This window comes from Polypterus senegalus, chromosome 16 (genome assembly GCF_016835505.1).
Source record: "Polypterus senegalus isolate Bchr_013 chromosome 16, ASM1683550v1, whole genome shotgun sequence".
NCBI lineage: Eukaryota > Metazoa > Chordata > Cladistia > Polypteriformes > Polypteridae > Polypterus > Polypterus senegalus.
Genome location: NC_053169.1, coordinates 6,058,001 through 6,085,578, shown reverse-complemented (window position 1 = coordinate 6,085,578; position 27,578 = coordinate 6,058,001). Strand labels below are relative to the sequence as shown.

General features: G+C 44.1%; 2 protein-coding genes across 4 annotated transcripts in view; one reads left to right on the top strand and one right to left on the bottom strand.

Moving 5' to 3' along the window:
- The window catches only part of LOC120516982 (son of sevenless homolog 1-like), a 119,942-nt gene extending 111,801 nt beyond the window's left edge, over window positions 1–8,141 (top strand). Inside the window, exons 21-23 of one of the 2 annotated variants that reach the window (XM_039739023.1) lie at window positions 379–423; window positions 4,952–5,073; window positions 7,452–8,141. In XM_039739023.1, the coding sequence (XP_039594957.1) occupies window positions 379–423; window positions 4,952–5,073; window positions 7,452–7,991 (707 nt within the window). In that variant the 3' untranslated portion in view covers window positions 7,992–8,141. The remainder of the gene's footprint in view (window positions 1–378; window positions 424–4,951; window positions 5,074–7,451) is intronic. The other variant, XM_039739025.1, reaches the window with a different exon arrangement.
- Window positions 8,142–11,502: 3,361 nt separating this feature from the next.
- arhgef33 (Rho guanine nucleotide exchange factor (GEF) 33) overlaps window positions 11,503–27,578 on the bottom strand; it is a 49,414-nt gene continuing 33,338 nt past the window's right edge. The window contains exons 10-14 of one of the 2 annotated variants that reach the window (XM_039738193.1): window positions 25,304–25,396; window positions 20,952–21,100; window positions 19,466–20,210; window positions 17,669–17,808; window positions 11,503–14,249 (exon numbers count right to left, since the gene is read on the bottom strand). In XM_039738193.1, the coding sequence (XP_039594127.1) occupies window positions 14,114–14,249; window positions 17,669–17,808; window positions 19,466–20,210; window positions 20,952–21,100; window positions 25,304–25,396 (1,263 nt within the window). In that variant the 3' untranslated portion in view covers window positions 11,503–14,113. The remainder of the gene's footprint in view (window positions 14,250–17,668; window positions 17,809–19,465; window positions 20,211–20,951; window positions 21,101–25,303; window positions 25,397–27,578) is intronic. The other variant, XM_039738194.1, reaches the window with a different exon arrangement.

Sequence of the window (27,578 nt, the reverse complement as noted above, 5' to 3'; positions counted from 1 at the left end):
GTGAAATCACAAATTCAAAAAAAAAAGAGGGGTCCGAGAGAAAATAGTTGTGTTGAAGCGTCGAGATTTGTGAATTCTTTGCAGGTACCTCATCCAGATCAGGTTTGGGCTCTCCAAGAAGAATTTGTTTCTTAATTCTGTGGAGGATTTCTTATGCTGCTAGGGTTACGTAACCTGAGAGTTTATGGGATGCAGCGGGCTTTTAGAGCAATGTTGTATGCTATTTGCATGAATGTAAGTATGTTTCAGATGTTCCTTACCTGATGTCACCTTACACGGCCAGCGCCATCAGGGACGATCAGTAAATGATGACTGACTGAGCGTTTAGCTGTGATGAGATGTGAAGCACTCTGAGGGTTCTCTTGTTTCCTTTCACAGGCAGTGATGCCATCTTTACCCCTGTCTCACTGCCACGTGGGCCACGTTAGTATCAGGTTTAAATTCCTGTCTGTGCCCTACAGCCACCTCCACCTCCTCCTGCTTTAAGCACTGTGCTTTCTAACCCTGTCATGCATGCGCGACACGTCTGGAGCCTTCTGTCATTGCTGAGACATCCCATGTCGGTTAGGAGCTCTCCTCGTCGTCCTTGTGTCATGCCTCATTGATCTGTTGGGTGGAGGGACCATCTGCACCTTCACCCAAAGGAAACCAACATCTGTGCTCAGTTTGGTCATAAATGTCCCTTAACTTTCCCAAGAAGTGTGCGACAGAAGCATTTCAAGTCTTGTGTGAAGCCTGCACAGAACTTCATGGAGCCAAGCTTACTCAAATGAGTTGGAGGCATTTCTTGCACACACTGCTTTCTGCATCCCATCTTTCACTCTGCCTTACAAGTGTTTAAGGGGCCATTATGTGGCAGTTGCTGCTTTTCTGGGCCCAGTTGAACAACTTGATTCTTTTGTCTGTTTGTTGATTGATGCTGCATTGCTGTGGACTGACAACACTATGAATCTCTGTTCGAAGATTTGCAACGTAACGTGGTGAACTGGCCAGTCACAAACCCACAACATCTGGCTCTTTACAGCGTGAGCCAATAGGAGAACCCCTTTAGTCAGTCGCATACAGACCCGCTCTGAACACTGTGAGCAGCGCGCCTCCTGTTGGCAGCAACTGAACCTCGGTCACTATCAGACCCCCCACCGTTTCTGTTCAGTGTCACCACTACACTCCACCCATCTACAGTGCAAATCCCATCCGTGTCATCAAGTGAATTTGACTCGCAACACAAAGCAACTCATTTTAAAGATGTGCAATGTGGTGAACTGACCAGTCACGAACCCCCAAGATCTGCCTCAGGAGGTGTCTCCTTGCAGAGTGAGCCACTAGGAGAAGTCGTTTATTCAGCCACTCAGAGAACGGTTCTGAACACTTTGAGCAGAGTAATTCCTGGTTGCAGCAACTGAACCTCTGTCACTATCAGACCCCACTGTTTCTACTCCGTGTCGCCATTCCACTCCACCCATCCACAGCGCAAATCCCATCCTTGACGTCAAATGAATTGCCGTGGACTCGCAACGCAAAGCATCTCCGTTCAAAGATTTGCAGTGTGCAGTTGGTCGGTCGCAAACCCACAAGCTCTGGCTCAAGATGGATCTTCTTGCAGCACGAGCCAATAGGAGAACTCGTTTAGTCAGCCATGTAGACTCCGGTTCTGAACACTTCCTGGTGACGTCAGCTGAACTGTCAGCCCCCACCATTTTTGTGCAGTGTCACCACTACACGTGCACTTTGTCATCACCATTTAGATCTTTCCAGAAGGTCAGATGAGAAAGCTTTACATAACCAGGAGTGAGGGAGGAGGTTCTAAAAGGTTCCTAAAACTAAAAAGATTAGACCAGATAGGACTAAGGTTGAAATACTGGAGGACAAAATGAACAGCAGCCAATTGAGAAGGAATAGACAAGCTGATAGTTGGACCAAACTTTGGTCAAAAACCCTGAGAAATAAATTGTTTACTTGCACTTGAATCACATGGCCACTCACTGTGACATCCCACACACCCTACCAACAAGTGCCATCATAATCACTCCACCGATTTAAATATTTGGTGTCCAAAAAATGGAACATGATCAAACTTTATCCACTGTGCCACACTATGCCACGTTCCTGAGCAATGTGACTTGCCTGTGTGAACTTGGAATTCATAAATGTAAATAACTGTCAGCTTTTAAAAATAATCTCGACGTGAATCCCCACGTATTGGTTCTAGTGCAGAATAGTCGTTGATAGCGTGTGTCCCATAAAACACAAAGTTGTTCTACTCTATTCGATTGTTTAGTTACTTTACATGTCCTGTGAGTTATATTAATAAAAGAAGCATCTGTCAGCGTTAAAATGCAGATTATAAAGAGTGTAAAAGCTGGAGAAAAGAAATGTCACGTAGCAGACTCATTGGGGTTAACACCCGTTCATGGAAGAGGGGGCCACAGATAGACAGGACTGACCCACTAACACTTCTCCGCTGCTATAATCCATTAGTGGCCACTGAAGAGTCTCGTGAAGGATCCTGGATTGGATTGTCTCACAGAATTGAGGAAACTGAGGCAGACGGTGTCACCTCTGAGGCAAAGTGGGGTGCAAAGTCTAGCCGATGGCATGAAATATCAAGGCAGTGAATGACTGTGTGGAGCCGTGTGCAAAATCAGGCTATCGGCAGACAGTATAAGCCCCCACAGAACCTGCCCAAATATTACTTGTGTGTTCAGTCTGCCTCCAATAAGAGTTTCTCATAACAAATTAAAATGCCAGAACGATTTGTCACTAGACTGCTATTCTAGGCTAAATGTCGTTGTTGCCACCTGTGCCAAGTGCAGTTCAGTTACTAAACTCTTTACAAGATCACACCTGTAATCCTCAAGAGTCGTTGTCTCCTGGGATTATTGCGAGCCAAGTAGAAGACCTGGAGAAGAAAAGCGTAAGCCAAAAATCGAAGTTGAGGACAGGCACAGGTCAAACCCCACAAGGTGAAGAGATGGAGCAAACAAAACCAAAGGTCACAGTGGAGTTTGAAAACCCAGCGTTAGGGCCTGCTTGATACGAAAGTAATTACCGCTAAGACTCATAACGTGTATCCGCCGAGGGGTAGCAAGTGTTGTGGCCGCCGCCTAATTTGTAGCATCATGTCCTGTAATTTCAGCAACACAATAGATACAGTCATGTGACAGTACTTGGAGCATCAGAAAACTAAACTTAGCTATAGTGAGTTGAAATAACAACCAGACTACAAAATTGTAATCCTATACCCAAAAAACCATGAAGCGATTACAATTATAAGTAATAACATGCACATAGTACCACAACATAACACTCAGTGACTACAGCGACTACGGTTGGAAGATTTTGACAGAGTGAGGAAGAGCTGGCAGAGCAGTACCCCCTCTCGCATATGAATTGAAACAAACTCTGAAAACAACAAAAATCTGTTTTGTTCAATTTATTATGTATTATGAATAACATTCATATACTCACATCAGTATGTGATCTGACCTTCTCGACTCTTGAGATGCATCTGGATGCAATTTGGCATGGAATCTGCCAATTTTCAACAGTTGTGGAGGATTTTGGGGTCTCTGTACCAAACTTGAATTAGGGCCTGAGTCGTCTTCTCCATGGTCGTGCAGTCCATTCTACAAAGTCATTGCTTACAAAAAGACCACAAATTTTCAGTTGGCATCAAATCAGGAAAGTATGTTCATTTGACTCTCATCAAAATACTTCTTCACTTGTTTTGATGTGTGACATGGGGCCAGATCTTGCTGAAAACACCAGATCACGTGATGTACCCACAAAAGAAGACGTTTTAGGTTTGCTTCAGCTATTATGGCATTGGCTGCTTGCCGTCCAGTCAAGGTAGCAATGATGCTCTCACCACCATATATAGAACTCCACAGATGCGATATTATTAAATAAGAACTTGGCCCACATCAAAGCAAGTGCAGAAATGTTTCGTTGAGAATCAAATAAAGACACTGGAGGGGCCATCAAAGTCTCCTGATCTGAAGCCAACTGAAAATTTGTGGTCTCTTTGTAAGCAGTGACTTTGTGGAATGGATTGCACAGCCATGGACAAGAAGACTCTGTCCCTAATTCAGGTTTAATACAGAGCTCCCAAAATCCTCCAAGACAGTTCAAAATTGGCAGATTCCATGCCAATTTGCATCCAGAAGCTTCTCAAGAGTCGAGGAGGTCACATCATGTACCGATGTGAGTATATGAATATTATTCATAATACAAACATTTTGAACAAAACTGATTTTTGTAGTTTTCAGAGTGTGTTTTAATTACCACCTTTTTCTGTTCCCTTACACAGCGCAGAAACGGCCAATTCAGTCCGCCGCCCTTCCATGAACAGCTTAACATACCCAAGCCACAGTTTTTAGCCTTCGTCAGGAACAGCGCGTGCCTCTTCAGCCCTGGTAACACTTTAGCCTGACGAGTTCTTTTTTTCTGTATGGTTTCAGGTCAGCCACAGGTTTCTGCGGGGGGCTCTCCAGGCGCACCCTCTTCAAATGAAAAATGTGAAAATTGTGTGTTTTTTCTATTAGTTCAGCTCAATAGTGACGTCCTGTTTTCTTGTCAGTTATATTCCTTCGGCCTTTTCAGTTACTACGACATCGTCTTTCCTCAGGCACTTCCTGTCTATTGGTGATCAGCAGTGCCAGCAGCAAAGTGTCTTTCCATAACATCTGCATGGCACTTGTACACCGGGGTGGCATGTACTGTATTTGTGGACGTGGGCCATTTCCTGAATTAACCCAAGACATCAGCCAAGACGTGACTCGACTGCTCTTGGGTGTTCACCTTACTCCATGCACACTTTGTGTTATTGTCCCCTTGTCGGAAATGCAGTGAGCGCTTGAGTCAGTTGTGGCTAAGGAGCTTGACGTGTGGCAAGTGCCCAGCTGACGTCAGTGGCCGGTAGTGATCCTTGTTCGTTTTCCCTTTCTTCCAGGGTCATCCTCTGTCTCATCTATGGTCATGTCCAACTTGAGCAAAGACGACGCCACAGCGCCTCCCCCTGTCCCTCCACGTAGACGACCAGAGTCGGCCCCAGCAGAGTCATCCCCTTCCAAGGTACAACCGCATTATATTGCAGAGAGCTACAGCAGCTGTTTGTGGGCCGTATGCCATTATGGAACTGTGTTGGCAGCCATTAGCTTATTACCCTATGATCCTTGACCTTAGCCCTGTCACAGCTTTGTAACAAATTGTCCTTGCCCTTTGTGGAAAATGCTGTGGCGGCAACCTTTCACTCCAATAAAATTCTCTGTCAGGGTTTCCCACCTCTAATTAAACTGGTATTAGTTGCTGTTCCCACAGGCATTTCTTGGATTTGCTGGTATTAGGGCCTTGGCTCCTTGGTGGGTGACTTGATCTCCTCCTCTTGGTGTTTCGATACTCTTTTAGAGAGCAGAGGGGGATCCCCCTTGGGGTTTTGAGGTCACTATTGTGTTTATATGTACAGTGCATCTGGAAAGTATTCACAGCGCATCACTTTTTCCACATTTTGTTATGTCACAGCCTTACTCCAAAATGGATTAAATTCATTATTTTCCTCAGAATTCTACACACAACACCCCATAATGACAATGTGAAAAAAGTTTACTTGAGCTTTTTGCAAATTTATTAAAAATAAAAAAAACTGAGAAACCCCATGTCCATAAGTATTCACAGCCTTTGCTCAGCACTTTGTCGATGCACCTTTGGCAGCAATTACAGCCTCAAGTCTTTTTGAATATGATGCCACAAGCTTGGCACACCTATCCTTGACCAGTTTCGCCCATTCCTCTTTGCAGCACCTCTCAAGCTCCATCAGGTTGGATGGGAAGCGTCGGTGCACAGCCATTTTAAGATCTCTCCAGAGATGTTCAATCGGATTCAAGTCTGGGCTCTGGCTGGGCCAGTCAAGGGCATTCACAGAGTTGTCCTGAAGCCACTCCTTTGATATCTTGGCTGTGTCCTTAGGGTCGTTGTCCTGCTGAAAGATGAACCGTTGCCCCAGTCTGAGGTCAAGAGGGCTCTGGAGCAGGTTTTCATCCAGGATGTCTCTGTACATTGCTGCAGTCATCTTTCCCTTTATCCTAACTGGTCTCCCAGTTCCATCCCCATAGCATGATACTGCCACCACCATGCTTCACTGTAGGGATGGTATTGGCCTGGTGATGAGCGGTGCCTGGTTTCCTCCAAACGTGACGCCTGGCATTCACATCAGAGAGTTCAATCTTTGTCACATCAGACCAGAGAATTTTGTTTCTTATGGTCTAAGAGTCCTTCAGGTGCCTTTTGGCAAACTCCAGGCGGGCTGCCATGTGCCTTTTACTAAGGAGTGGCTTCCGTCTGGCCACTCTACCATACAGGCCTGATTGGTGGATTGCTGCAGAGTTGGTTGTCCTTCTGAAAGGTTCTCCTCCCTCCACAGAGGACCTCTGGAGCTCTGACAGAGTGACCATCGGGTTCTTGGTCACCTCCCTGACTAAGGCCCTTCTCCCCCGATCGCTCAGTTTAGATGGCGGCCAGCTCTAGGAAGAGTCCTGTTGGTTTCGAACTTCTTCCACTTACGGATGATGGAGGCCACTGTGCTCATTGGGACCTTCAAAGCAGCAGAAATTTTTCTGTAACCTTCCCCAGATTTGTGCCTCGAGACAATCCTGTCTCGGAGGTCTACAGACAATTCCTTTGACTTCATGCTTGGTTTGTGCTCTGACATGAACTGTCAACTGTGGGACCTTCTATAGACAGGTGTGTGCCTTTCCAAATCATGTCCAGTCAACTGAATTTACCACAGGTGGACTCCAATTAAGCTGCAGAAACATCTCAAGGATGATCAGGGGAAACAGGATGGACCTGAACTCAATTTGGAGCTTCATGGCAAAGGCTGTGAATACTTATGGACATGTGCTTTCTCAATTTTTTTATTTTTAATAAATTTGCAAAAATCTCAAGTAAACTTTTTTCACATTGTCATTATGGGGTGTTGTGTGTAGAATTCTGAGGAAAAAATGAATTTAATCCATTTTGGAATAAGGCTGTAACATAACAAAATGTGGAGAAAGTGATGAGCTGTGAATACTGTCTGGACGCACTGTATATATATTCATTACAGTTAAAGAGATCAGGGGTTTAAGCTTCTGAAGTCCCCCCTCACAACGCCACTGCCTGTACCTTTTTAACCGTTGAGTGGTTAGGCAAAGACTTGAAGCTTTCATCCATCCCATAGGCAGAGATGGAGTCGACATCTGGTCACCGGGCACATGAAGGGGCTGCCCAGTGCAGTGAACTTTTGTACAGTGGAAGTCAGTCGCCTGCCCACATCCATCTCAGTGTCTAATTGGAGAAGATTATTTTTTTCATGTCGGACAAATCTAAAAATGCCTTTAACAAAGCGTTTTGATGGCCATGTTGTGTGTGTCTGTGCAACCTCTTACACTCGCTTCTCTCTTTTGTTCTTAAAGCACTTGGACAGCCCACCAGCCATTCCGCCACGACAGCCGACAAAGGTGTACTCTCCTCGGTATCCTCTTCCCGAACGGACATCTGTGTCGGATCCTCCGGACAGCCCCCCCACGTTACCCCCGCGGGAGCCCGTCAGGACACCAGATGTCTTCTCCCCTTTACATTTGCAGCCTCCGCCCCCAGGAAGGAGAACTGAATCAAGCCAGACCTTCTTTCCCAATAGTCCTTTGCCTTTCACCCCACTGCCTCCTCAGACCCCTTCACCGGTGGGTTCACGCAGGCACCTGCCCGCAACGCCTTTAATTTCACAGGACTTGGACGCCCCCGGCATCGCTGGACCCCCTGTGCCTCCCAGACAGAGTACGTCCCAAGTGATCCCTAAGCTGCCCCCTAAAACGTACAAAAGGGACCACGTGCCGCCACCTGCTGCTCGGGATGGCTCTCTGGAGAGCGTCACCACCCAAAGCATTGTGAACACTAAAGACTTGGAGGCTTGTGAGATGCCTTTCAACCAGAAGGTGGTTTTTCTAAAGCAGTGAACCAACGCCATGGAGTGAATTGTTCTGAAAGACTGCGGAGGAAGGACATGCGTTGAAATTTGGGTAACTACCATACCAGAAAAACAAGCAGACGAAAGAGAGAGGTGTGCGTGCGCGTGTGTGTGTGTGTGTGTGAGCGCGCGCGTGTGTGTATATATACATATATATGTGTGTATATGTATGTGTATATATATATATATATATATATATATATATACAGTAAATATATATATATATATATATATATATATATATATAAATTAGTCCTTAGTGGCCTAATTAATGACTCACAGAAAATGTGCAAGAAGAAAAAAGAATAAAAAACGTAAGCAAAACAGGAATGTACACCCTGCTGTCCGATCACAAATTCCCGGCTTTTGCTTTAAAACATCTTCATCAGAAAAAAAAGGGACTTTGGGAGCCCGTGTCTTCATGGTCTTTGGACGTTTGTTTTGTAAATCCAAAATTAACATAGCGGTCTGTGCCAGTAGTCAGGTGAAGGCTCGCTCGCTCGCTTGGTCGGTCGGTCGGGTGCCTTCCACACCAAAGAGGTACAATGAACACGACGCAAAGGGGAATTTTTTTTTTGCCAAGAAGTATGTCGACGAATGCCTTACAACAAGGGAAGTTCTGGTCTTACTACCGAGATTGCAAAGCAGCCAGATGTACGATGTCAGGAGAGTTTGTTGAAAATTCCGTCATGTCACACTTTTCCTTTTCTTTCTTTGGTGGCTTAATCACTTTTATCTTCACTCTTATCTTTTTTTTTTTTTTCCCGCATCTTCCTGTCCTCATTTAGTCGACTTCCTGAGCTTTTCTCCGATTTTACAGCCGGATTGCTACTAATAAAGCCTGAGTCCTGTCTCATCATAACACTAACTGGAAACGCATGCTGGATGGAGTGGTGAGAAAAGCTTCTCCAGCATTGTCCTCAACATGTCATTCACTGAGCGTCTTCGTCGGTCACTCGTTACTGCAGTTTTTAAGCACTTTGACGTTTTCGTTTTTTTTTTTCTTTCGTTTTCTTTTCCCTCGGCTGTTGCCAGACAAGTTCAACATTATGTCGCTTTTTTTTTTTTTTTTTGGTCTTTTTTTTTTTCTGTTTGACAATAGCAAAATAAATTCACTTACTGAAAAGATGTATACATGCGGTGAGAGTCGTTATTTGTAAAATGTTTGTTTTTTGTTTGTTTGCTTGTTTCGCATTTTCTGTTATTTCCATAATTCCGTACATGTCAATCTGCACCCGTGGTCAGAAGCCTTGTGACAAGTCAAGCTCGATGTGTGCAGACCTCACTAACAACGAGAAACGACATTGTGTTTGATTATCTCCTCTGTGATTGGCTGAAATTGGATAATTGGATGGCACATCAGGGAACTTTTTGTTTTTTTTCTTTTCTAGAGAAATGTTAGAAGAATTTCTGCTTTCAATTGTGTTTTGTTGTCATGACATTTTTTCTAACCTGCTTAATCCAGACCAGGGTTTTGGTGGGGGGGTGGGGGTTAGCGCTGCCTATCCTAAGAGAGCACAGGGTACAAGACAGGAACAAACTCTGGACAGAATGCCTGCCCATCACAGGGCAGACACACACTAGGGCCAGTTTAGCGTTGCCAGTTCTCCTAACTTGCATGTCAGTGGGAGGAAACCCACGCAGACACCATAGGGTGAACCCTGGGGTCCTAACTGCAACAAGAAAACAAATGTTCAGATCATTTATAACAACACATCGTAACCAAAATGTTTTATTCCTTCCCCTGAAGTTCCCATAAGCGGATATGTCATTTTGTGACTTCCAGTCATATTGGACTTGGCGACTGCAGTTGCCACTCTTGTTGACGGACTGTGTAAGTTTAAATGGCTGAAAAGTGTGTGCCGACCTTCCAGCACAGTCGTGCTCACCCCTTCTTTCTGACATCCAATAGAATATTGCCTGACAGAGCCAGCGCTGTATGAACGGTTAACAGGTACGACAGGTTCAGCTCCAATATCAGCCACCCTCCTCAATTCTGTAGTGAGCACGAGACATTAGACAGACAAGCTTCTCTTTCGTTTGTGAGGTCCAAAACACCTGCGTTTCTTGTTCCTCGCCCCTGCACTGTATGTGTTGTACTCATTGGATGTCCGCTCTCATGCACACAAGGCCACCCCACGACTAAGGCCTGTTGGATTTTGACAGGGTGAGTAGCTGAGTGTGTCACCAAAGTGAGATTATGTAAAATGAAGGCTACGTTTGAAAGTCACTAGGAAAGTCATCTAATGTGATAACGGCTTTTAATGAAGTGTTTTGTTGTTAGAAAGTTCATTTCAAAACCGCTTCAACTGATCCGCCATTATCCTTGTTACCATGTGTGCTGCAAAGCCCCATCCACCGTTTATTAGGAAATGCTACCATGCAAGCACAAGCGACAGTAGGCCGTGTGCAAGGGTTAAGGTGTTGAATCAGTTTTATTTCTTTTATGCAGAAGCTGTCTTGTACTCGTTATAAATGAGTTCGTAATCTAGGATACAGGAAGTTGCTTGTCTCCTTGCACCAGAAGAAAACGAAAATTCTCAGAACATCCAAACGGTAACTCGGCTGTGTGTAGAGCTGCTCATGCCAGACACTTAATCGTCTACAGAACGCCTCATACTTAGCAGCACAGTTTGAGTATGTGGCCGTAATCGCACCTCATTTTGGAAATTCCACTTGCCCTGATAATTGCTTGATGATGATGCACTAAATTGGGCAGAGAAGGTACCAAAGCATACTGTGGGACTGGACCCGGTGTTCACATGTAGGCTTTTTACATGCATCTTCATGGCTGCTATCTGTTAAACACTGTGGCACTGCACACAGACCTGGTGCTTGTGGAGCCACGACCATTAAGGCTGGATCATATTTATGTATATTGCGAGACCTCATTTGTCGTGTCTTAACTGTAAAGAGCGAGAAATTGGTGCCCTGTCCCTCTCCAATTTCACATCCTCATACAGAAAGGCAGGCTGGGATTCTGGGGGGCGTTAGAGTCGGTGAGCTGAAGAAGAACTCCCTAGACTCAACGGCCTATGGAGTTTCTCACTGCTGTGCCCACTCTGTTACACTCGCCGCCTCCTGCTCTGTGTGATTCTGGATCATGACGTCAAATGTTTCTGCTCAGGAATTCACTTGTCTCCACTGAGATAACAGCAGAAGTTTGACTTGAACTTAGGCGGGACCTTCAGATTACAAAGTAACCCTTTCTGCCGCCACACCAAAGGATTTCTCTTTTAGCTCAGCTGGGTTAGCTGCCACAGAGGGATTCACAGCCAGCCGTTCCATCTGAGGGCATGAAATGGAGAAGGGAGTAGTGGGGGATCACTGAGTGATTTCTCGCTGATGACACCGTCCATCGAGAGTGCTGCTTCACCACCTTAAAGTGCAGTTTAATGTTCATTTCCCCTTTGTCTTGAACTCAAGTCATGTTTTACACTATTTGGGGGGTGGGTGGTACAGAAGTTGGATTCCCTGAAATACGCTTCAGAGTGCTGGAACTGGTGCTAGTTGCATGCCTGATCCATTTGTTGCCACGACGTGCCTTTAATTCATTTGTGCTGGGGATTAGCTGTACACGGGCCACTTGTGCGCAAAAATGTAACGAGAACTAACATTAAAAAAGTGACTTGTACAGAAGCAAGTTTACTCAAACTGATGTATTTGTGTCCTTGCTGTTTGTTTGTTTTCAAGTGTATTCACATATAATGCGGAGAGCACCTACTGCTGATGCCACATCTCTCTCTCTCTCTGCCTGCTTGTCTGCATGAAGCAACTTGGCTCTTGGTACAACAATTTTGTTCAAATTTGCCACACTTATTTTACAAGGAAATTTGTTGGGAAAGTTCAATTCAAAGATCTTGAATGCAGCGCACTGTACAACGTTTTGAAATTGTAAAATCTCCTATGGAAGAGCTCTGAGAAATTAGAAAACTACTCTATCGAGAAACATTCTGTCCGACTTCTATTCAGAATTGGTTTACTGTTTCAAATTTACTTTCAGAGAGGTCATTTCAAATTGTATATTTTGAAGATGTTCTACTGTTAACTCTGGTACTGCCAGCTGCTCACAATGGCACCACAGATACCCAATACAAGTTTGTCAAATGCCAGGAGAGGTGCCTGTGCAGCACACTTCTCCTTCTGCATGAGGTAAGTTAACCATAAAAAAACAAAGTCTCAAATCATGCGACACCCTGTAAGTACAGAGTGAACAAACATTATACAGTGTATCCTTGCTATCTGCGGTTTCCATTACCGTGAGTTTGCTTATCCACCTACATAAAAGTAGAACCTATTTTGTGACACCCATGGCCTACTCAGGCCTACTCACAGCCATATGCAGTACAAAAAAAAAACTCTGAGAAGCCTCTCGCGTAACAGCAACACAAGCTCCACAAAAGGAAGCTGCAATCTCGTTCTTGTGGCTTCCGTTGTGTCAAAAGGTCCCCACGTTCTGATAATATCTTACACAGATTTTCAGATAAATGTTGTTCAATTTCAACTATGGTAATGAAGGGTAATGCTACTGAAAAGGTTTTGCCCAGTGCTGCTATTGCAAATGTGTTGTGATGCACTTAGTTGATTTTCGGTAACTGAAATTACACGTTTATGTTGACGACGCAGCAAATGTGAATAGCAAATCGGCTCTTCTGGAACCTAACCCCATTTTTCCAATAGGATCAATGCTTCAGTCTCCATGGTTTCCATTTCTACAGGATTTTTCAGGAATTTGACCCCCGTGGAAAACAAGCATAAACTGTATGTACTCAATATTTATGTTGTTGTGATGAAAAGAACCGCCTGGCCGCCTTATCTCACGCATTATAGCGTTTCAGTATTTCTCTGACACTGCCATTTATGTAAAAATCTCTGGATGTGCTCTCCATCATGGTCCAAAGCAGCCAGCGATTTACCTTGGAACTTCAACTGAGATTTGAAATCTCCATGTAGTGTTACTTTGAAAAATGTCATGTTTAAGAAGTTCGAACGCCGGTTATTCACCGACCCCCTCAATGCTATTCTTGCATCATTTGAATTAGAATCTGCTGCTCTTTGAAAGCCTATTTGGGCTCTCGGTTTTTACCGACGTGACGTTAAGTGCGGTTAAAGAGCGTGGATTGAAGGTACTCTACCAATACATGTCATTGCATTCTGTTATCACTGCCATTTTTGATTATGATTCACTCTTAACAAAAATATTTAATTAATGGAAATGTGATAACTGACTCTTTGAAGTAACAAAAAAAATGAGCATTCAGATCAGGTAACTAAGTCCCTGAATGATATGCCATGCAGTCATTTTCTAACTTGTTTTAAGTTTTTCTCCTGAATGAAAACTAATGTCACCAGGGACGCTGCACTCGAGTGTTATTGTTCACGTTCAGTGTTACTCACTTATCATATCACATTACTGTTGAGCATCAGAGCTCCTTAAAGTATGTCAACAGCAACAGAATTTAATGAAGGATAAATTTCTCATTAGGTTTTGTTTTGATGATGTAATATCATTATTTCTGTTAGTTGTCAAGGATATTTGTGTTATTTCAGCAAGAAGTAAGTCCTTGTTTGGGGGCCAAAGGTTGCCTAAAATCATATTCCATATAATGGTATTTATGTGTTTGTGTGATGAAAATTCACCCAATGAAGGGATTTTCAGAAACAGATTAGCAAGCATACTTCATATACGAATGAAGGTTTGATTTTGGCCTGCATGGCAGCCACAGGCTCCAATATGAGTGAGTAAAGAGAGTTGAGAACTTGAGGAAGGCCTTAACCCAAGGTTACCTGCCATTACAACCATAAACCCTACTAAGGTGGTAGCTGATCCTGCCAGGCTATCTGGGTCTCTGGTGCTATGGGCCACACTTGGGGCCTCCAGCGCTTTGAGGCTGATTAGATTGAACTGTCGTCAGTTGTGATAGGCAGTGCAGAAGGTTTGCTTGGTGCCTCTTGGTGTAGAACTTCATGAATATTATTGGAAAAGGTACCTAAAAGATCTGATGGCAAAAAATGCAAAGTTCCTTCAAGCGACAATGTCGGAGAGCACATCCAAAGTCGTCTCTGCTAAGACGACCTACCATGGTGTGCCAGCGGGAGGCGTGCCGGGTTTTAAACAGGAGTCCACTTGTCTGCTTTTCTGCGCTGACCAAACGCACAAATTGGTGTTAGTGGTTCATCGGCTGCAGTTGTGGCACCTTCAGTTATTTTGTCATGCGATTTCTCCTTAACGTTGCCTCCGCTTGACCTGCAACAACAAACGATTTTCATTAGAAGACCTGCCATGACTCGTCTGCAAAAGAACAAACTGTGGTGGGACACAATTCATGATGTCTTTATGACAATAACTCTTTAAATATACCTCTAAATCACATCGAGTCAGAGCAATAAAACAATGACAGTTTCAAAAAAAGTCTGAATTAGTGTAAGCTGCCTAATTCAGGGTGTTCATTAGAAATGTGATAACTTTGTGAGATAGAAGTTCATAAATAAATGAATTATTGTTTTAAGTATTTGAAATATTAAAATGTGTGCTTCAATTTAAATGTTTTAAGTTTTAAATATTCTCCGTGGTAATACAAGTCTGTCATTTGTTTAGTCTGTCTGTAGGGGGCTAGTAAAGGATCCACAATCAAAAAATGCCATTATATTTGTGTAAGAGCCATTTTCCTAGTTCTATAAGATTCATGAATATTTTACTAGATGACAATGCATAATCTATGGGAGGTTCCTATAACCCCCGTGAATAGAACTGTATTGCTATATTCCTGCCATTTTCTAACAGCTTTGAGTGAACAATGTTCTCCAGTTAGTGACAGCCTTGCCTTGAGTAAGGTATGGAAGGCATAAAGTTTTAAACCGTGCCTGGGCACAAGCCTATGTGCCAATCGGCCAACGGGCCTTTTGAGTGTGTGAAATATAAATATGTAAGAAAAGAGCACTTAATTCACGTGCTGTGCCGTACGCGTAAAGCATACAGGAGAAGAAACTAAGAATCTTTAAGTATATAAGAATTTAAGAATCTTTAAGTGGAGAAGAAGTAAAGAACTTTTAAGTACAGAAATCATTTTCTCAAGAAAAGCTAAGTTTAAGACAAGATACATTTTTCCCCCTTTTTTTTTTGCCTTTTATTCTACGTGTGTAACCATTTTTTTCTTTTATTCTTGTGTGGATTATTTGCTTTTAACTTTCACTAAATATTTTTAAAACAAACTTTTGGACTGTGAGATTTCTTTAGACCCGCGTTTTACCCGTGCCTGATTTCGCCTCATCTCCAGCGGCTACAATTTGTAATAGTCAAAGACGATACCCCACATGATTAGGTTTGAAATTTGTCATTTTCAACCTTCTGGGAGTGGCTGTTAGAGGGCTAGGACCACCGCTAAAGAATCAAATATGTAACATATGATCATATTCCTGATCAGCAACCTTGAGTTAGCATAAAATGACACTCCATGTGCCTTTATTACCAAAGTTTTGAGAAAAGGAGTAACTTTGACCCCCCGTATCCCATTAAGAGGTGAACCCCTGGGGTCACATGATGTGGCACCAGAACATCAAGACAACGATTTGTTTACTCTTTATCCTAAGGGTGTCAGAAAATATGGTCCAAAAATGGACAGAAAGGAGGGTTTTCTGGGTCTAAAGGGACAAAAATTGGGTAGAACCCCAGAAAGTTTGACGTCTTGCATAACTAGCCAACAAGATGAGCCAAATAGCATTTCATATTGTGAGGATTTCCTCAAACTGGTGAATCAGGAGGTGCCAGAATGTTCAGACGGAATTCTAATGATCACAAAAACTATTAAAAGACTTCAATTACAATTATAAACAAAACAAATGCGGTCATTTGATTGACGAGTGAAGCTCCCAAGTTAAAGCCAATGATATTCGCATTTGTAAAGATGTTACTTTGTAGTGGCACCACAGAGATTGCTGAGTGTCTGTTTCATTCTTCCTGCGCGGTGTAGTGTGTGGTCACGGCACCGGACCTCCGAGTCCCACTACTTTCTCCACCAGCATCACCAGGAGGGAAGGCAGACTTTCTATTTGTAAAGGAGCAGAGTTCAGGAAAATGTGGAGGCGAAGGAGAAAGAAGGAAGGAGCCAAAATGAAGAGCAAAGGAGTGTTGGCTGGTCAAAGCCCAAGGGTATGCATTCATTTCTATGACTTGCATTGTATGTTAGTGCAGTATGCTGTACTCACAGTATTACATGTTGGCTTTTTGCATGTTTAGAATTTAATTCTTAAGCTTGCTCTATGTTTTAAATTTGAGAGTCATCATTTTTAGCATCTTGATTGCCACTGTTTATGTGATTACCTTGGTACTGGTCACTAGTGTTGATAAGCAAAATTCATCCAAACATTTTTTTTGGAGCAATCTTGCCGGGTTCACCAGTGAACCTTGTCCACCAAATTTTTTTCTTTTATTTGAAAAATAAAATTTTATGTCAGCTGGCATAGACGATTTTTTTTAATGTCCCATGATGCTTTGCAAGGCTAGCATAGCATCATGGAACTTTGGCAGCCATGATGGATGAGGATGTCGCTACCTGATCGGCACTGCCTGCCCAGTGTTCAGAGCTTTTCACGCATGCATATTGTAAGTGTATTCGATCTCACACTGTGTAGACGCTGCCCGATCTGCTTTGCACAAACGTGAAAATTTTACAGCATAAACATGCATGTGTGAAGTCACTATCCAATCAGTACTCCAGCTGGATTTGTACCTGCATGACCATAACCAAATTATTATGAAAATGCTTCATTGTTCTGCATAGATTCATTGCATGCTGTGTCTTCATGTTATACTCCTTGCTATCAAGCACAGATTGGGTAGTGACAGGGAAATACACCGCCGGCAATAGAGTGCTGACCCCCTTCATTATTAGTCGTAGTGATTGGAGCTCAGGAGACACAGACAGAGATAAAGGACTCGCAGTATAATTTTATCTTAGTGAGATGCAGTGATTAACATAGTTGGATGCTTCCCTACCCTTCAGAGATATTTAAAAGACCGCTGCACCATTATAATCCCCTTAAAACTCATCCAGTTTCTCTCTCTGCATCCCCTGAGCTCCAATCACTACAACTGACTAATACCCACAGAGCCTTGTCATGCAAGGGATCAGTGTTACATACTCGGGTGCAAATCTGGCTGGACTACTGATCGAGTAGCGACATCACACATGCGTGTATGCGGTGCAAATTATTCACACGTGTCAAACAGATCGGGCAGCATCGTAAACTGTGAGGTAGAGTATGCATGCGTCAAAGTTCTACACGCGCAACACAAATCAGGCAGGTAGCACATACTGGGAAGCGACGTCCCCATCCAACTTGTCTGCTACAGCTCTGTGATGTTATGCCAGTCTTGCGACGCATCATGTGGTGCTGGGAAAAAAATGTTTGTCTAAGCTGATTGCAGAACAAATTGTGAGATATAAATTTGGTGAACAAGGTCACTGGGAAACTAAGCAAAAGAACATTTTGACGAATTTCACCAGTCAACACTAATAAGTAACACACAGCCTTCCTGTTTTGTGTGTGTGTGTGTGTGTGTATGAGTGGACTGGCATCATGTCCAGGGCTGCCAGGATGACCCTGAGTTAGATAAAGTGACTTGAGAACGTTAAGGAGACATTGTGAAAGTCAGGTGAGCCTTACCTCATTTTGAAGAGTTTGCGGAAGGAGCTCTTGAATCCTTTTGGCTCCGATTTGCTGCTGGTGAGCTTGGCGTGGCTCTTCTGTGGGCTGCTTAGACTCGCCTTGACCTTCTCGTTCTTGGTCACAGATGGAGACTCCTGCTAAAACACAAATTCAGCATTGACACACGAGCAAGGTTTTCTCACACCAGTTTTTCCTCGGACGATGTGAATTATCTTCCATCCAGCCAACTACCCCCCATAGCCCGTACTTGTAGACAGACACGTTAAATTTCACTGGTGCAGGTTTTTCAGTGTAAACTGCCAATTTTGACAGTTCACAATCCTGGAAATGAAAACATTTTGCAATTATTCACTTAGCAGACACTTTTATCCAAAGCATCTTACAAAAGAGGGCAATGTAATCAAGTAAATACTAGCTGTCCCCCCGTAGCTCTGCCCACGTAGTAGTGAAACAGGACAGATCTTAAAAATCAATAAATTGTAGCGGTGCTACATGATTAACGTCTTCATAAATGTATTTGGTGCAGAGTCCCGTCTCTTGTAGTGTTGTCCTGTTTACACGGTCGGTGTGTCTATGTAAATATGCTCCCCTGGAAACAAAGGGGGAAGGATAACACTGTGGAACCATGGTCCCTCATGAAAATGAGTCCTGTTAATCTCATCACGTGCATCCGGGACATTCGCTATTTAAACAGGAGGTCAAAAAAGAAGAAGAAATCCCGTTCTACCAGACCGCCAATTCATTGCAGAGCCAGATGACTTGCACCTTTTCTTCTGCTTGCCACTTTGAAATGCCTGACAGCTTCACCTTCACACTGCAAAACCCCAGGGTTGTGGACTACGCCGATGCACCGAGGATAAGCACGGTGAGACTGTTTCTTGTTGTTTGGGGAGAGGAGCGAGCGGGTTTTCTAGCTGAACAAGGTTCACACACGTTATTCATTTTCCGTTTAAACTTCTGGACTTTTATGAGCGTTTTGTGCTTTCTTTGTGTGTCATTGATTTCATGTTCAGTGTGGGGTCGAGGGAGGGTTCATGTTGTACTGTATATTGCCTTTTTATTATTACATTCCGCCAGTCACTTTTGGGGTTGAGTGTTTTGTTGGGGTGTGATATAAATTGTTTGGAGTTTGTTCATTTCTTGTTTTATTAATTTATACTCACTTCATTATTTTGCATGTTGTTTGTTTTTTGATTTATTTTTGATCGTCGATTGGGGAAGTTTATTTGGAAGAAGTACGGCTTGTCGGGCCTAACATTCCTCAGCTTTCCAGGCCACGGGTCTTGGTGGTGTAGCTGCCGGTTTGGGAGAGCGAGTCGGCCGTTACAAACATGGCGAGAGGTAGACGGACTCAAATAGAGGCTGGCGCGTGAGTAAGGAGGGCTCTGCCCGGCTCCCCGCTCCTGATGTCACGCCTCCCCCTCCCCTCGGCCCACAGCCTTTCTCTCGATGAGAAAAATCGCAAAATCAACTGGAAATATTTGACTCTGGACAGCTTTTTCCGAAGTCCCCGTTTTTTGGGGGTTTAAAAACTCCAGGGTAGTGTGGATGAAAGGCAAAGCTGGAAACTAATTTCTGTGTTTTTAAATAAAAGCGTATTAGTGTGGACTAAGCCCTTGGCCTTACTTCCTAGTTTACTATTTGTGTGTTGCTTTTATGAGTGTTGTTAATGCATAAAAATATGCAAGTTTTGCTTCAAAATGAAGAGAAATTAACAAAAAATACAGAACAAAGTGAAATAATGACAACTTTAAGCCATGCAAATTTGTGCCACGCGGCCTCCCCATTCATTACCTTCTCAATTTCTGTCCTCTTTTCTTCGGTCATCATCGTTCGGACTGCCCCTCGTATTTTGTGTGCAGCCATGAAACTCCTTGGAGATCTTGGGATTTGGGCCGGTTTGGGAGGCCTCGCCACCTTGCTTTTCATAATACCATCAGTGCTGCTGTGAGGATTCACAAAGAGTGCCAACTTGCGGTTGCTGTCGGTAGTAATGAGGCTGTCAAGCTGCAGACCGTTGAGTGACTTGCTCTTCCTCTGAGTTGCTTGCAGTGGTGGGTGGATGTGCAGCTGGTGAGTCTCGGGATGGAAGGCTAACATCTCCGAGTGCCTTGTAAATTTCTCGCTGTGGCCAAGGGAGACCCCCAGGCTGGAACTGGAGGAGACGCTGGAGCAGTTATCAAAGAGTGAGAGGTTCTGCAAGGAGTCTCCCTCTTCAAAAAGGCCTTCAGGATCCAGTTCATCCTCTTCTAGCAGGTAGCTGTCCAGATAAGGCAGCATCAGGGGCTCACTGACAGGATTGCCGATGACCTTACCAAGGTGGTGCCCTACGGAAGTTGACTCGGGGTCCTTCTCTGGGACAGCCTGCAGCGGCAGAGACTGTGTCCGGAGCTCAGGCTCTGGGTTGTGTGCGGTGCTTTGGGTTAAACATTCCACTTTGGTGGGTTTTCTGCACTCTGAGTCCAGATTGTTAGCTTTGGTGACCTTGGGGTGTTCCCTTAACTTTGCCGTCCAACTGGATCCATCAGTTAAGTTCTGCCTTTAAAATAAAAAAAAAGAAATCACGATGGTTTTAGCCATTCATTTACTGTCTGGTTTAAAGGGAGCTTAATGTGACCGCTTTGTCCTGGAGTCAGATGATTACAATTTAACAATCAAGATAAGCAGAGGGTGGCGTAGTGGGCAAACTCCAGGCAGGGAACACCAGTGACGTGACTCCCTGCGAGACAGCAGTGCTACCGCTCTGCCACCGTGCCAACAAGCATATGTGTAACTATGCTTATATATATTATATTATATTATTATATTGGCTTCATTATGTAAACAAGGACAGCACAGTGGCGCAGTAGTGGTGATGCCACACAGTTAGGAGACCTAAGTTCGCTTCCCGAGTCCTCCCTTTGTGGAGTTTGCATGTTCTCCCCGTGTCTGCTCCAGTTTCCTCCCACAGTCCAAAGACATGCAGGTTAGGTGCATTGGTGATCCTAAATTGTCCCTAGTGTGTGCTTGGTGTGTGTGTGTGTGCCCTGCCCGGGGTTTGTTTCCTGCCTTGTGCCCTGTGTTAGCTGGGATTGACTTCAGCAGACCCCTGTGACCCTGTAGTTAGGATATAGCAGGTTGGATAATGGATGGATGGAAGATGAGCAGAGCCACAAACAGCACGTGGCAAGTCCACTATGGGTATGTGGCATATGTGTTGCCCTAGCCTTTCTAAACGAACGCACATGTTCTTATTTAAGCTGTGCCAAACTGTATCCCTATTTTCTTGTGGGATCCTTACCTCTTGGCATGTCGCTTACTTCGTATCCTCGCGTCCTTGGTGTGCTGCAGCAGGTCACCGCTCTGATTTACAAAGGCGCTGAGCTGCTGGCTGCAGACTGGCAGCAAGTAGAAGTCCGGGTGATCAGGCTCGGTCTGTTTAAAGAGGTCCTGCATTTGGGAGAAACACACAGCCTGATGTTATCGGGTCACTCGGAGAAAGACTGCAGTGGTCCCTGCTGTGCTACCCTGATGTCAACTGTTCAGACTAAGGGCCGGTTTATACTTATACGCATCACGGCTGCCACGCGTTCCCAGCATTCATTTGACGCTTAATCTGAGCTCGTCCTCTGAAATAAATATGACGTGTGTGACTTGCAGTACCAGCAAAACAGTCGGTGCAGTGTGATGTGACGTCAGAGTCTCTGTTTACTATCTATGTGTGACAGAAAGTCGCTTTGCGGATCCTACGAAATCGATGTGCGCACTTCAATGTTTGAACGGTTCGATGTGGTGAAGCAAAATGCCGACATACAGATGCACTGGTGTTGCTTTGATATTCAGGCGTCGCATATTCCCCGTCATAATGACACGATACATTTTAAATGTGCCGTCTTTTTTTTTGGTTTTGTTTTTGCACCTTCACAACAGCATCAGAATGCATGGCGCCGTATTTGAACCACAGAGAAAATAAAAGTTAGAGACACGGTGAAAAGGTGTATTCCGGCGATCAAATCTCGAAATGTCCACTTTTACCTCCTAGTTTACTTTATCATTAAAGCAGACCGTCGTAAACGTCATCTGCAAACCGACCCAGTTGTTAATCTCTACGAGCATCTGGGGCTTCCTCCTGAGCTGACCTGAGCGATCGCCACACAGGACACATGTCTGATATTCTTAGAATCCTTAGATTTCTACTTGATATCACTTTCATGATGAAACGCATTAGAGTGTTTACAGATAAGCCATTTAAATAATGAATACTGTTAATAATTACACATGTGTGGGAGGCACGGTGGCAGAGCGGTAGGGCTGCTGTCTCACAGGGAGTCACGTCACTGGTGTTCCTGGTGGGTTTCCACAGTGGGCTCTGGTTTCCTTCCAAAGATTTGGGGATTTGGTGACGCTAAAATGACGCCAGTGTATGTGAGTGCTTGTGTTCACCTTGCAATGAGCTGATGCCCCGTCCAGGGATTGTGCCCGATGGGCGCATCCCCAGATTGATGGGTTTAATCATTAAACATCCTTTTCAGAGATATTGCAGTAAGGTGTCATCAGAATTTAATGGCTGTTCCAGGCAATTCACAACGCAGTGAAGCTGAACCTGTTGTCACCGTGATGATATCCCGCACTGCCACCTGGTGGAGTCTCCCAGATTTCCGTAAAGTCCGCGCACAAGTATAAACGGTACAACGCTGGCGTAGCAGTAGCGTCCACAGGCACACGTGTCGCGTGACATATACACCCGGCCTAATTATTTCATACACAAAGGGAAAAGCTGGGTAATGCTTCAGAAACATGGCTTGCTCAAAGAATTCCCCTGAGCAAGCCACCCAATCCGCGAGGAACACAAGTAATGTTCTTGTTCCGTTCTCCTTTCTGACAAAGTTAACGTGATGGTTCATTTCTGTTGTGTCTCACACTTTTACTGGTTCCTAGCAACTTAGTTTTATCACAATGGCTGGAGAGTTTGTGTCAAAGACGAGCACAGACTGCTTTACCGATGCAATGTCCATTCAGTTTAGTTTGTATTAACGAGATAAAGATGGACATTACAACAATCAGTTTTGAAAAGAACACGCCATTCGGCCCAACAAGCTTGTCAGTCATATTCACCTCATCCCTCCTTAGGTAACACCGAGTCGAGACCTGAACGTCCCTACCGTCTACCACAGCGAAGCCGAACCCGTTCTCACCGTGATGATATCTCGCACTGCCACCTGGTGGATTCCTCCAGATTTCCGTAAATTAGGCACGCAAGTTTAAACAGTACAACGCTGGTGTCCGCTGCAGCATGCGTCACGTCGCGTGAAGTAGAAATCCCGCCTATTTTTGAGATCAGAAATTGTTACTGCGCTCCCGTCAACAACAGCAGTTTTTATTTCTATAGGATGTTTTTATACACAGGATGTTCTCAAAGTGCTTTACAAGATGTCAAAGAAATAGTTACAAGAAAAGAGAAACCAATCAGTTTGAATAAATAACGCACAAAAAATAAATCGATACACACTTGTGTACAATAGATACATACATAATTAATAGAAAAGTAGAGTCCTTATATAAACTGTCCATTTGGTTCTACATCCCTTAAGTGGAGTCTGATGATTCGGTCAGATGGCTGAGGACGATAGCGAGTTGCTGCCCTCTAGTCCCATGGAGGACTAAACCCTCTTTTCATCACAGCATAGTAACGTTTGCCATGTGTTGAAAATGAACCTTTCTGTGTGAACTCGTCTTTCCTCCCAGTCATTTCGCTCTTTTAACAGGTAACACCCAAACCCTTGTCCAAGGGAAGGTCTACAGGACGGTAGTGAGACCAGCTGTGTTACAGTATATGGGCTGGAGACGATGGCACAGGAGACAGAGCTGGAGGTGGCAGAGTTAAAGATGCTAAGATGTGACGAGGATGGACAGACAGATTAGAAATGAGGACATTAGAGGGTCAGCTCGGGTGGGACGGGTGGGACTGTCAACTTTATTTCTATAGCACATTTAAAACAACATAGGACTGCTGTGGCCAAAGTGCTTTACAATAATAGAATAAAAGAAAAAACATAGAATTAACATGAAAAACATGAATAGAAATAAAATAAATGAACATAAATAATAAACAGAAGTAATGTTACATAATCACAATGAGGAAGCCATCAGTATTACTGAAGTTAACAGAATGCAAGTGGATAGCAATGAGTCTTTAATCTCGCTTTGAATTGTCGACGACTCCTTTATGTGACGAGGTGAAGAGCTCCACAGATGAGGAGCAGCAGCTGCCAAAGTCCTGTCTGTCCCCCTTAGTTTTACAACAAGAGACAACTGACCAGAAGATCTAAGTGTAAAACACACAATTCGGATAAATAGGCAGCAGTGAGCCCATATAAAGATTTAAAAACTAGCTACAAGATTTTAAAATCCATTCGAAAACTGACAGGCAGCAGCCAGTGTAAAGAAGCTCATACTGGAGAAACAGAATCAGACTTTCTTGCCCCAACCAGAAAGCGAGTGGCAGCATTCTGGACCAACTGTAACCTGCAGATCAGAGATTTGCTAATCCCAGAATACAGCGAGTTGCAGTAATCAAGGAGATAGATAGATAAAATAGATTAGATAGATTAGATAGATAGATTATTAATCCCAAAAGATAAAAGCACGAGTAGCTTTCTCAAGATCTGTAGAAGATAATAAAAAAGGCTTGATCTTACCTAATAGACGAAGCTGGAAAAAGCAACTCTTGACTGCAGAATTAACTTGTTTCTCAAAAGAGAGGTTACTGTCAAAGATAACACCGAGATTGTGGACTTGAGGTTTGCAAAAGACAGGGAGAGAGCCGAGAAGTCCAAGACCACAGTGGGCTTTTAGCTGATGGACCCGCGATAAGCACCTCCATTTTATTTTGATTCAGATCAAGAAAATTAGTTCAGAAAGACAGTCGTGCAGTTGATTTATTGCAGAGTTGCAGACGGGAGTATAAACCTGAGTGTCATCAGCATAGCAGTGAAAAGAAATGTGAAATTTCCTAAAAATCACTCCAATAGGATGAAGATATATAGAGAATAAGATAGGAGCCAAAATGGATAACTGAGGAGCAGTAGACGAAAAAGAGGAATTTAAAGACACTGAAAAGTGTCTACCAGTTAGATACGACCTGAACCAGTTAAGAGCGGCCCCTTTAAGCCCAACAAGATGTTCAAGCTACAACAGCAATATCTCATGGTCAATGGTGTCAAAGGCAGCAGACAAGTCAAGGAGAACAAGGACTGCAGAGCCACCCGAGTCAGTAATAAGAGAGATGTCGTTGAATACTTTAAGGAGGGCCGTCCCAACACCATGAAAACGCCTAAAGCCAGAAAAAAGTCAAAAGTCAGACGGGCGAGATTGCATTGGTTTGGACATGTCAGGAGGAGAGATGCTGAGTATATTGGGAGAAGGATGCTAAGGATAGAGCCGTCAGGGGAGAGGAAGGCCTAAGAGGAGGTTTATGGATGTGGTGATAAAGGACATCCAGGTGATGGGGGTGACAGAGCAAGATGATGAGGACAGAAAGATACGAAACAAGATGATCTGCTGTGGTGACCCCTAACAGGAGCAGCCGAAAGGTGAAGAACAACCACCAAACCCTTTTCCAAACAGCCCGGTGAGAGACCGGTGAGAGCATACCTGTACTAATCCTGCGTATTCCTGGATTCTCTGCGCAGGTCGTAAGAGTAGCATATGCAGAGAAGGGCAGGACACACTTTTGGAAGACTCTTCCTGTAAACAAGACACAAAAAGTCGGCCATTTACTTCCACATCATGAAACCCCTTGTGTCACTGAAGAAGGTCCACAGCTCACTCATCTTAGTAAAACTGGACAGAAAGTCATCCGTTCTTGACAACTTGTGAAACTGAACTATGGCTGCCTGAGATACAATCGATCTGAGGCCGAGTGTCGTATTGACAAAACAATAAATTGAAAAATCGACAGTAGATTGTGGATCGATGACTTTAAACATCTTTTTCCTTTTTATTGTTATTAGGTAAAGTGCACCGTGTTATGGCTGCTAAAAACCCTCTTAATAAAGAATGGAGGTGATAATGCAAACACGAGAAGCGCTCACACCGGACTGGACGTGACATCCGTTTGGTCAGAATTTTATTTGAGACGACCTCAACAACTTTTAAAGACCAAGTGTTGTAAGATCTTTCAACAAAAACAAAATGCCAACGAGAATCAAAGTCCAAACAAAATGGGATTTTCAAAGCCAAGAAACGTTTTCCGTTTTTGGTTGCTCAAGTGCTACAAACCTCACGGTGAGAGGTCTTCAAGTTCAGAGGCTTCTCTTTGCTCTGCCATCTCTTAACGTGCAATCGTGCAGACACAAGATATCAAAGCCCATTTGAAATGCAAGGAGAATGACGAAAAACTGAAACAGTAAGAAGTCAAAATAAATAATGTTTAAAAATTAAACAATTTGGGTCACAGGGCAGCACGGTGGCACAGTGGGTAGCGCTGCTGCCTCGCAGTTAGGAGACCCTTAAGGGTTTGCTTCCCGGGTCCTCCCTGCATGCGTGGAGTTTGCATGTTCTCCCCATGTCTGCGTGGGTCTCCTCCCATAGTCCAAAGACATGCAGGTGAGGTGCATTGGCAATCCTAACTTGTGCTTGGTGTGTGTGCCCTGCAGTGGGCTGGCGCCCTGCCCGGGGATTTGTTCCTGCTCTGCGCCCTGCACTGGCTGGGATTGGCTCCCGCAGACCCCCATGACCCTGTGTTAGGATATAGCGGGTTGGACAATGACTGACTGACAATTAGGGTCACACTTGTGGGCGCCAAGTTGTCATAAATATTTGTGGGCAAAAATTAATCGGCTATGACATAACAGTTTGTTTTTTGTTTTTTTTAATAAATTTGCAAACCTTTCTGAAAACCAATTTTCTCTTTGTCATTAGGGATTATTGAGTATAGATTGATGGACAGAAATGTCTCGTTTATCCCATTAAAATTAAATCTTGTGGCTGACGGCCGGGACGCGTCCACGCTGGGAGGACTGGGGGAGCCAGCCTATCCAGAGCATTACCTCCCCTGGAGCACTAGATGGCAGCCCACCCTTGGGTTGCAGTGGTGCCTAGGACTCCCACAGGGCTTCATGGGAGTTGGAGTTCAGTGCAGCCCTGTTGGGCTCCGTGGAGTGGCTGTACCTTCTGCTGAGCCCTACAGACCAGTTCTTCTGCCATCAAGCAACTGGAGCACATCCGGGACCCTTATAAAGGGAGCCAGCGGCCACCACTCGGTGAGGAGGCAGAGGACAGAGCTTGCGAGGAGAGGAGCGGAGAAGAATCATCTCTAGCTGATTGGTGCACCATGTAAAGGAAAGACCAAATAAATGTGTTTGGACCTCCACGTGTCCTGCTGTCTGTCTGTAGTCAGGCTGACCTTCCACAATCTACAAGGCAATAAAGTGTGCAGAAAATAAAGGGGGTTGAAGACTTTCTCAAGCCAGGGTGAGCAAAAGTGGGTCTACAGTTCTGAGTACGTGAGGCCGGCCATTTGCGAATTTTTGAGATTGTACCCAAGTGAATGTGACATTCTTTTGAGTTAATAAACGTAATAATTCCGTAGTAATCATAACCTGCATGTCTTTGTCCATACGTTATAACAACTGTAAACCTACTCTTGCCCACTCCTGTATACTCGTATTTGAAAAGTGAATGTGAATGACTTTGACCCTGACATGCGTTAATAAGGTGACCGATTATATAGACGCCCATCTGTCTGCTCCCCCACTTATATTCCTAAAATCCTTTACCCTTCGCATTGGGGTTCACCCAGTGCCCCATTTTTTTCCCCTCCCATTTTCTTAACCTATGCCATCGGGTTCAATGAACCTTTTACTTTGGAATAATCTTTTGATAAATCTCCTTTCATTACATTTTTGACACAACCTCACTCTATCTT